General features: G+C 34.3%; 1 protein-coding gene across 1 annotated transcript in view; it reads right to left on the bottom strand.

Moving 5' to 3' along the window:
* Nucleotides 1–9,811: 9,811 nt before the first annotated feature.
* Nucleotides 9,812–10,752, bottom strand: part of Rh50 (Rhesus blood group-associated glycoprotein Rh50) — a 44,746-nt gene continuing 43,805 nt past the window's right edge. Inside the window, exon 10 of the mRNA XM_073073930.1 lies at nt 9,812–10,496. Within this exon, the coding sequence (XP_072930031.1) occupies nt 10,414–10,496 (83 nt within the window). The 3' untranslated portion in view covers nt 9,812–10,413. The remainder of the gene's footprint in view (nt 10,497–10,752) is intronic.

The following is a 10,752-nucleotide window of genomic DNA, read 5'->3' as shown; positions in this document are numbered from 1 at the left end:
TTCCATGAGAAAAATTGATCGCAGTCGATCAATCGGGTGGACAAGTGGAAAGGACCTCAAACGATTGGCTTAAAACTTCCGGTCGTTTTTATGTTTTATTTGTCTTCCATTGGTTCCTTTTTATTCTCTTCGTAAATTCTTACAGGTGTTTCGATGGCAGATAACATTTTATAGCAAAGGTTTTTCCCAATGAGTCATAAAATGTGTGCTTGTTAAGTAGAACATGGTATATACATGTAACAAGTAATTAATTTAAAAAATCAAAAACCCGACTGCACCAAAAAGGCTGAAATAGAATTTCCAAAAGCAGTGAAATAGGCATTTCATTATTTTTATCCAGAAAACCAAATACAAAGTTTCAAAGTAGGTGTCTGCTTCAAAAACAAAAAAATGTTCAAACAATATTATCCTATTTTATCCTCGTAGTGCTCATTTAAGCTATGTAAAGAACCTATGTGTAAAATTCCAGCACGCTTAAGTTCAGCGGTTTCCCTTTGCGTTGATCTCTGGCACAGCAACTCACTCATTTACTCAGTCATCCCGATGTGTATATACGAATGTATATGTACTAGCTGACCTGGCAAACGTTGTGTTGCCATATAAATAAAAAAATGTTAAGGGTGAACAACTCTTATCACTTAGGGGTAAAAAAAATAGATAGTGGCCGATTCTCAGACATACTGAATATGTATATAAAATTTGGTGAAAATCGGTGAAGCTGTTTCGGAGGAGTACGGTAACTAACACGAGGATTTATGTATAAGATAAATTATGTAATGTATGTGTAATCTCCTCTTAAATTTCTTTATTTTGACACCCTACTCGATAGGTTTGGTTAACTTTTTTTAAAACGTGTTACTATTTCGCGAAAAAATCCACCATTTACAGTCTATAAATTATATAACTTCAGTAAATCAAAGTTTCGGTCATTATTTTACCTCGTTAGAGGATGAATTTAATTATTTTTATCCAACAAGCCTGATACAAAAATTCATAGTGTTTGCTTCAAATTTTAAGATTGTTCAAATGAACTTTTAACCCTTATTTTACCCTACGGGGTTGATTTTTCGGAGGGGGATAAATTAGTGCGTACTTGTTCCTATTCAGAAAGCCAAATACAAAATTTTATAGTAGTTGCTTCAAAATTAAAGGATTTCAAAAAAACTGTTTTCCCCTATTTTACCCTCTTAAGGGTAGAATTTCCAAAAGGCCTTTCTTAGTACTTATTAACGCTATATAGAGAACCTATGTGCAAAATTACAGGACTGTAAGGTCCTTGGTTTAGGCTGTACGTTGATTTCTGAAAAAAAAAAAGTAATTTAGTTAGTCAGTCAGTCAGTCACCTTGCTGTTTTATATATATACAAATATGTTTTTATAATCTCCGTTTAATTTCCTTTCATTTGATACCCTACTCGATAGGTTCGGTTAACTTTTTTTTTTAAATGTGATACTATTTCGCGCCAAAAATCCGCCATTTTGTTTTTCTTTTTCTAACACCTATCTAAGGACACTCGGGTCATTGAGACAAATATAATGACACCTTAAATGTTGAAATTCATCCAGCCGTTTGTTAGATCGGATCAAATAAAGAAAGACAAACATACAAGATACGCGCGAAAAACATAACCCTTCCTTGGCAGTCGGGTAAAAAAAAGCTTTGAAGACTGTAGCACCCTATGTGGTTCTACTCCGGCGATACCACTGGCACTTCTCTTTCAGTCTTTTAACAGCAATGTTTAGCGCTGCTGTGTTCCGTTTAAAGGGTGTTGTATGGAAACAAGAATCTAAGGCGTTCCAAGTTTATCCCCAAGGGTAGTAACGCATCCGGCGCTGATAGGACGCTTATCTGGGATTGATTACAGATATTCATGGGCGGCAATATTCAATTATTAAACCACACTGTCAGGAGGATTGCATGTCTGTATACTACTTCTATTTTTTATAATATAGGAATAGCAGTCGAGCATGCTATCTACCTGATGGTAAGTGGATATCTGATATAGTGGACATTTGTAATCAACCCTAGATAGGATTAGATTCCTACCTGAGGTCGGCCAAAAACGCGCCGCTTCCCCTGAAAAGTGTCTCCCTTACCAAACCCTTCAAACCACAACACAGCAGAGCTTAATACTGCTGTTATTAAGCAGAAATAGGTGTGGTATATCGAAACACAAAAAGGTTCTACCACCTAAAAATTATTTTTATTATGAATAAGATAGGAATTTACAGAGTAAATTATGTATCAGCAACACTCATAAGAAGTTGGGGGTACGATTTCTCTAGAACAAGCCTTTAGTCCTAGGGGTAAGCCTCATGCATATTGCAGCTGTAATATGCTGTGCTGTGTTCCAATTTTCATCATGTTCATGACGGACTTATTTATGAGTTTCAACGTAGTCCTAGTAGCAACATAGCGTCTGTGGGATTATAATTAAAAACTGGTATAATAAAGACTTAAAAGCATTCCAATTGACACCTTTATGATAGTGGTAATTATTTGTGGTTTGACTTCAAAGGCATCACCGCTACACCTATTTCTGTGTTATAGCAGCAGAGTGACATGGGACTCTTCAAAAAAGGTGTAAAAAGAGCTCTCCTTCAAAACCGGTGTTGCAAATGTCCATAGGCGACGTTGACTACTTTCCATCAGGTAGTACGTCTGCTTTATCGTCAGGTTCAATATATATATATATATATATATAAAAAAATAAATATAGTAATATATTGGATAATTATTTGTTTGCGGCGCTTGCAGTGGAGACAATGGGTCCATGGTCATCTGATATGAAGAAATTCATGTCAGATACGTCGACCAGACTTGTCCTCGCTTCTGGTGACCAAAGAGCTGGCGGCTACTTCGCCCAAAGATTGAGCCTAGCAGTGCAGCAAGGGAACGCCGCCAGCGTTTTGGGAACCATGCCTCACACGGCTATTTTAGATGGTTTGTTTTATTTATAGTGAATATTTTTTTTTATTCCCCTTTTTTGTATATATGTAAATAAATATAGTTATAATATAGGTATTGTAAATATATTTTTTTATGAATATTGTAAAGTAGATATAGAAAACTTTGTTGCAATAAAATTTTAAGATACCTATACTGCAACAAAGTATAGAGGATTTATAAAAAAAAAGAAAGTTAAGCTTAGTTCCAAGTTGAACAGTGTGTTAAAGTAAACCTAATTATTTGAAGCGTTCCAGCTTAGTCCTCAAGTTTGAGAAAGCATCTGTGGCCACGCTGAGGTTGGCCTACGTGAGTAGGAATAATCTTATCTGGGGTTGATAGCAAATGTTCATGTAAGGCAGTAGTCATTAGCATCAGGTGGACTGCATGCTCGTCTGTATACTTCTGTATTATATAAAAAACCTCAGGTGTAGCAACAAAACCGTGTACAGTTGTTTTGTAACTAACTCTTCTATTTGAAGCTGATTCGAGAAAAAATCAACGTCTGTATCCACACAACAGTGATACCGACATGCGTATTTTTTTATTTAGTTTCAAAATATATGGGCAATTTGTAACGTATAGAGCGGAAAGACATTCAAGTATCTAGTAGCAAAATATATTTAATCTCTTTGTATAAACCTCTTGTAACTTGTAAAACCTACGCTCCCCTTTTTTTCCTTTCAGTACTATTTCCACAAAGGGATTGTCGTTCTGTAAACCCAATGATAACACTCCAACACGTTACTCCGGCACTACATAAAGCACCTAATGTTTACCTATAATCTTATTTCCATACGCAAACAGCGTTATCGATATATTTCCCTCTGAATGCCATTATTTTTAGTCGTCATGACAGCTAGAGAGAAATACATCGGAGCTTCTTACTGGATAATCCGCCATGATGTAAATAGGATACGGTTCAATTCATGTTAAGCGAATTTGTTACAAGACCCCAGGTGTTGCCCCAAGCAAAAATTGAAGTGTAATATTCCGAATACCGAATTCAGGTTCACATTTTATTTTCTTTTTAAAACCAGCGATCGTTCCATTCAGCCGGCTACTTGTACTGGTTTCAATATGACATTGTTTATTTTTTTATTAAATTGTTGTGTCTGTGCGACACGGATGGCGTGCCACTGTTAGTTTTACAACCAAGATAGTATCAGTTGGCTCAGTGAAGCGGGTGGATAACCATAATAAGGGATTTGTCGAATTTGTAGACTAATATTATTGGATACGAGACGAATTTTTATAAAAAAATATTTAAAAAGAATGTTTGGAAAAATATTGTAATAACTTTACCCATTATCCTACGTTAAATTATATTATTCTCAAGAGAACGATATAAACTAAATAGAGATTATGTCCATATATTTTATTTGACGCAGTTTGACTACCAAAAGTATATTAGTTGTACGACCATGTATACGAGCATTAAACATACCTTGCTTCTATATACAAACATGTTCGAACAATTTATTATATCACACTGAGCTAAATATCAATTTACAATTTTCAGCTAACGAGAGAGAATATACCTGGTATTAGCTTATAATTATTTTGGTTCAATTCCTATCACAGCACGATATAGAATTACTAATTAATTTTAGATGTTTCATGTTTATACATATTTATAAAGTAAATATTATACACCCAATGGTTTTAACATGAGTTTTTAGTGCGAAATTACTCGCATAACTCACTATTTTTAATAAACTCATTCCACATAATTTAATACATTCCAGATAATAGGTACATAATAAGTTACGTAACAAAGTATGCCGCTAACTGTGCAGTCTCTCTCGTTGGCGTCAAAATTCATAGAGCTGTTTCCTAATTTTAATTGTCCAAATACATGATATTCTTACCTAAACTGAAATATACTAACTAAATACTATGTGTGCCGCTCAGTATAAGAGATAAATATCTTCGCAAGAAAAGGCATTTCATGGACTTAATCCCTTATCCTACGACAATCCTACTAAATCTGCGGAGAGCAGGAAATAACGCTGTTTCAGATCGGCATCACGAAACAAATTGTGGAGTAGTATTGGCCCTTATGATGTGGGTATATAGACTAGAATTACGAAAATCTTAAGGTAAGTTCCCAAGTAGGTAGAGTTTGCTACTCGTATTGCAGTAAAGTTGCTTGAAAAGCTTAGGTTAGTAGTTTGCAGAAGTTGGTTAGGTATGTCATTTACATGTCATTTACAACCGGTCATCGCCTCACTAATGGGCATGAGTCTCTTTTCATAAGGCATTAGTTTCGATACCAATGAGTACTTGTATAAAAATACTTAAATTTCTAACTACAAACTATATTCACGATCCTATGTACTATTCAACCCTATGTTGGTCGTCATCATCACCCCAAAAAATAACAATGAAAATAATATAAGTAAAAAAACTTATGACTCAATGTGTTTAAATAAAAAAATAGCATGGCAGGAATCGAACCTAGGAACTCCAAATCAGCCAGACGAGGCATATCAACATGGATACATTTAAGAGGAACCTATATCGTTTCCTATACATAGTAATTATTAGGTATCCCTTACACGCGCGGTTCTCTCGAATTAATTAATTCGATAATTACCCATTCTTGAAACCCACAATATGTAGTCTTCGATTACTAATTAACTCTGAATATGATAATGGTAATATAAACGGTTTATTATGGTTAATCTTATTTGTATTCAGAGTGATTAAAGCCTTCTTGCTTTAACGGTGTCATCGTTACACTTTTTTTTTGAGTTAAGATGAAAACTACTTCGCAACAATCCGCTACAAATATGTATGAAGGTATATATGCCTTATAAAGGGCTCTAGTTGGTTGATATTTTGGTTTGGAGGGTGTGGGAAGGACGAGATTTGCAAGAGGCATTCAAACTTAGTCTTTAGGTGTATTTCGTTTTATTTGTAGTTTATTATCATAACAACTGTTAAAGTACATTTATTATGTAAAATTTAAAGTTTTTCCTTTTCACCCGACTGCCAAGGAAAGTGTTATTTTTCGCGCGTAACTTGTATGTATGTATTTCGTTATTCCGGTTTAATTCTTCGGCGTTTATTAATTTATGTAATCAATAAACGCCAAAGAATTATGTGTTTTTATGAGGACCCGATATAATGTTGTGTTATTTTTATTTTAAGTATTTGTTTTATAGAGGCCATAACAACATACGAGTCTAAAATATCTATAACGGTTTAAGAGATAAAGCCCTATATAGATACAGATGGACAGACAGACAGGTGGAGGCTTAGTAAAAGGGTCCCGGTTTTAACCTTTTTGCCACAGAATCCTAAAAACAACATCAAATAATGATTGTAACAGCCTCAAAACACCAATACACTTTAAATTCAATAACATCAAGCCCATCGAAACTTTTAATGACATATTTGGATAAGTAAAGCAATCTTGTTTGGCATGTTTTTGTCATCTTCACTTTAACGTACAAAAATAAACTCTGTGTGTATGGATAAAGGTTTCATTTACAGGCTAGCTGATAAACAAATTAATTTCGACAGTAAAAGAGATTCGCTTAACACTACTTTTAATTATTTCGCTTAAATTAAATGAGATTCGTACTAATGACTTCCGTCGTTAAATAGCCGTAGGTGTATTTTATTTGCTGAAACTACTGTATTCGTACTAAATTTTGTTGACAAACGTTTTGTGCAGAACCCGATTTTTTTAAATTTATTTATACAAAATAAACCAATAGTTTTATAACAAGCTTTTATTTAACTTGTTTTGTTAGTTCGTATGTAAGGGAAAAAATTGCAAGTAAATTTAAATAGTTATTCCTAACCGATTGAGATGAAATTTGAGTTTTTGGGTTAGGATGACACTGCATAATTTTTAAGTGATGTTATTCTAAAACCAAAATGGCGGATGCCCCAATATAGTCGAACTATTGTTTTTTTTTATGTACGCCTATGATGTCGGTATATCCAATAAAAGTTTTTTAGTCGAATGAAAATCAACCGGAGAGTTCGAAAAAGGTTCTCATGGGTTTGTAGAGTCTACCAATTCTCACTTGGTCAGTACAGTGGCAGTATGGCTTAAACCTGATTCTGAGAGGAGACCCATGCCCAGCGGTGGGACAAAAATGACTTGACGAAGAAATATAAGTAAATCAACGTTACCACATCCTTCAAACCAGATCACAATAAATTGCCGCTATAAAGCAAAAATGGCGACGGGACGGGGCTGGTGACGGGAGTGCCGCTGGAAAAAATGGCTCATACAATAATACACAAACAAGAAATAACGTTTTAAAGCGATACTAAACTAAAGATACTCATATTAGTTAAATTATTTCTACTAACTTTCGTATTAAACAAGTTATTGCATTTGAAATTCAAACATGAACTTGACACTTTATAATTCTGAATACAGAGAAAGATGCTTCATATGCTCGTTCTGGGTTTGAAAATGATAACATTTAATGTTTACGTTAACAAATGGTCTAAAAAATAATAAGTTAATTTATTACTTTGTAAATCTATTTATCCTCAACCTATAATTAAAAACGGTTATAAATTAAATATTACGGTTATTATTTAAATATTACGGTTATATATTAAATATTACGGTTATATATTTATTTTAAGATATTTGAAGGTGGTAGAACTGCGGAGGCGCCACAGGCTATTGTGTCCTAATAACGGCAGAATTTAGCGCTATTATTCTGGTTTGAAGGGTGTGCTAAGATATACCTACTTCCGATATCCAAGGCGTTCCAACTTAGTTTTCAGCGGTAGTAACGCATTTTTAGACAACCACAGGTCGTAGTCCAATCTTATCCTGGGTGGATTACAGATGTTGCGTAGTAGTAACTACTTACTATAAGGTGGTCGTCATATTGATTTACTATTTTTATATTACATAATAAAAATATCAAAATAGTCTGCAACTAACATTCAATCAAGTAATCAGTTGCACCTAGTGATATCTAGTTTTATCCGGTTACAACCAAGTGTAACCGCAAGTATCACATGTAGATAAAAAACCTAATATAATGAACGGTTTCAGTATGCACGCTCAATGTTCACAGTGATAAATCCGCTGCCTTACGTCGGCTTGTGAAAACGTGCAAAGCAGATACTTTACTGACTGCTTAGGGTTTTTCCACACTGACTACTTTTAACTGCGTGCTCATAATTATGAAAAATTATTTTCCATTTTTTATAAGATTGAAATAGCAATGTATGCATTCCACCTAACGGTAAGTGATTACTACCGTTCGAAGAAATATGTAACCAACTCTATGCTATGCTCCTATGAAAGTAAATACTTAGCTACACCGGTCGCAAACTCTAGCTCGCATATGTAACTTCAATACTTAGCTCACATCCAATACAAAAAATATAGCTCAGCTAAACAAATTTACATGACTCAAATCTATTGGTCAATTAACATACATGCATAACCTAGCTACCTTTCTCCTACCGATCTCAAGTGAAAAGCATCGGAAGACGCTACGACCCATTGTCTAGGTCTATTTCTTTCTCGTAGCAGCAGTGCAGCGCTGCTGTTTTTCGATTTATTAATAACAAAAAATCGTTACTTCAATTACCTATGTTCAAATTTTCTTTAAATATTTACTACAGGTAAAAAAGTATAAACCATTAGAAATAATTACGACGACCCACACAGGTCCTGCGACTAATTTTGAATTTAGTCGCAAAGTCGTTTAATTTCATTTTATGCATATGTAGCAACCCTACGTAAGTAACTCCTCGATAGACTTGGATATACGAGTACGTATCCCGACCGTATCGTATTTCCATCAGGAATAGTTCTTTTGTGCTCTTTGTAAAGAAAAATGCCTATATTCTGAGTTTAGTGCACGTGGCCCAATAAAGTTCGCTGAGTAAACACTCAGGGTTTTGTTACTATTTTTCGTTGTGTTCGTGTATATAACTTAAGATTATGTTTACTCAAATGAAAAACGGGCATGTCGTTCACTAACTACTCAATCTCAATTAAAGATGGAGACTTACCTGTGGTCGGCTGCAGATGTGTTGCTACTCCTGAGGAGGGCGATATTCTTGCCGCGCGTGTTTACGTCCACACGCGCGCCTAAGTCAGCTTGCTTGGATGTGTGATGTGTTACCAGAACGCAATAGCGATTCACACTACATAACATAACACTACATAACAGCTATAACTGCATTCTAACCACGAAAGGTACTACACCCATTCGATTTTCGCGGTCTTTCTCTTTGCGCAAAATAGAAAAGAAAAGAAAAGAAAAAGTTTCCAAATTATATGAATATATGAATTTAAACTAATATCATCGCGGAATTGAGACACTTTAATATGTAACGGGTATTAATGATATGCGGTTTTTAATTTCTTTATTGCCGATATTTCGACCCAGTAGCACGGATCGTGGTCACGACGAAACTGCGGTGGCGGGTAGAAACCGTTGACAATTTAGTGGTAGATTAATCAAAGTACCCTACGTTTAGTTCGTTTTTCTTTACTAGTTACCATATCACACACAATACATATTGCATCTTTACGCACCGAACTTTGCACTATTTGTGATTTGCATTAACAGGTTTCCACATTAATTATAATTACATATTATATGAAGTATTTGATAATCCTTCCAAATTATGTACGTGTGTGTACAATTTAAGTATATTGTTTGATGTCTGTATTCTATTGCGCTTTTCGGTTATTTGATAAAAATAACAATACATTTTAATAATAAGAAGTATGTTGATAGGAGGAATCTTATAATGTTATTATTAAAAATTAATTTATAATATCTCGTTGTTCTGAGAATATCTCGAAAGGAATTCTTAGCTTACAAATTAAGTTTTCTAATAAGAGAAAAATGCGACATAGCAACAAAACGTTTATTATAGTCATGACGATCGCTCTAACAATATATTTTAGCGATATAACAATATAAAAGCACAAACAAAGCAATATTAAGAGATTCTACAGTGACACTAAAACTGGTACAGAGTAACAACAGAAACATAATATCAACAGTGACTATACTTAAAATAATAATATATACATAACATATAAATAAATGTATCGGTACTTCTGCTTGTAACCTAATTATGCAGTCTGTACTACTTTCGAAAGCGCTCACATAAAATATAATTCACGAGATGAACACACGATCGCCAAGCCATAGCCGGTGTAAGCTTAACATTTTTAAGAACTAAGAGTGATACGAGACGGCAAGTATACATGTTAGTTCAGAAAGCCTATATTCCGTCTGGCCACGATTAGGCGGTCGATACGTAGTCTCAAGAGACACATATTAGATTGAGTGAGCTCGTCATTATAGAGTTATAGATAATTGCACGATACTATAACATCAAAATGTTAAAGTCTTTAAATCTACGCATTTCGTAACGAAGTAACAAGTAAACCTTTATAAATCTTAACAAATTATAATTGATTGATTAAATAACGATTTGATTTAATGATTAAGGCAGCTCCCAGTTGACTTCGTCGTCGTATGTTTCAGAATCTTTGAGTGGCGTGAATATTGGAATTCTTGCCAAGAGACCTGTAAAACAGAAAAAAACATGTGAATATGTGATACATCCTTTATGTGAGCATAGTCAAAACTTAGTCACTCAATCGGCGGGTCTAAGTTATATGGGTATTCGAATAGATTAGAATATATTATTTTTTTCTATAACATTCAAGAAAAACAACGAGGCGAAACCTGTATGCCTGACACATCCTTAAAAATGTTCTTAAGTGTATGCAGTCTATCTGACAAGAAACGTGTAAAGTCCGGAATAACTTAACATGACTTC

The sequence above is a fragment of the Epargyreus clarus genome, unplaced genomic scaffold, assembly GCF_041222505.1.
Source record: "Epargyreus clarus isolate Ecla_fem2 unplaced genomic scaffold, WU_Ecla_fem_2.2 ptg000001l, whole genome shotgun sequence".
In the NCBI taxonomy this organism is placed as follows: Eukaryota; Metazoa; Arthropoda; class Insecta; order Lepidoptera; family Hesperiidae; genus Epargyreus; species Epargyreus clarus.
Note: the sequence above shows the minus strand (reverse complement) of the source record. Positions and strands in the feature narration are given on the sequence as shown.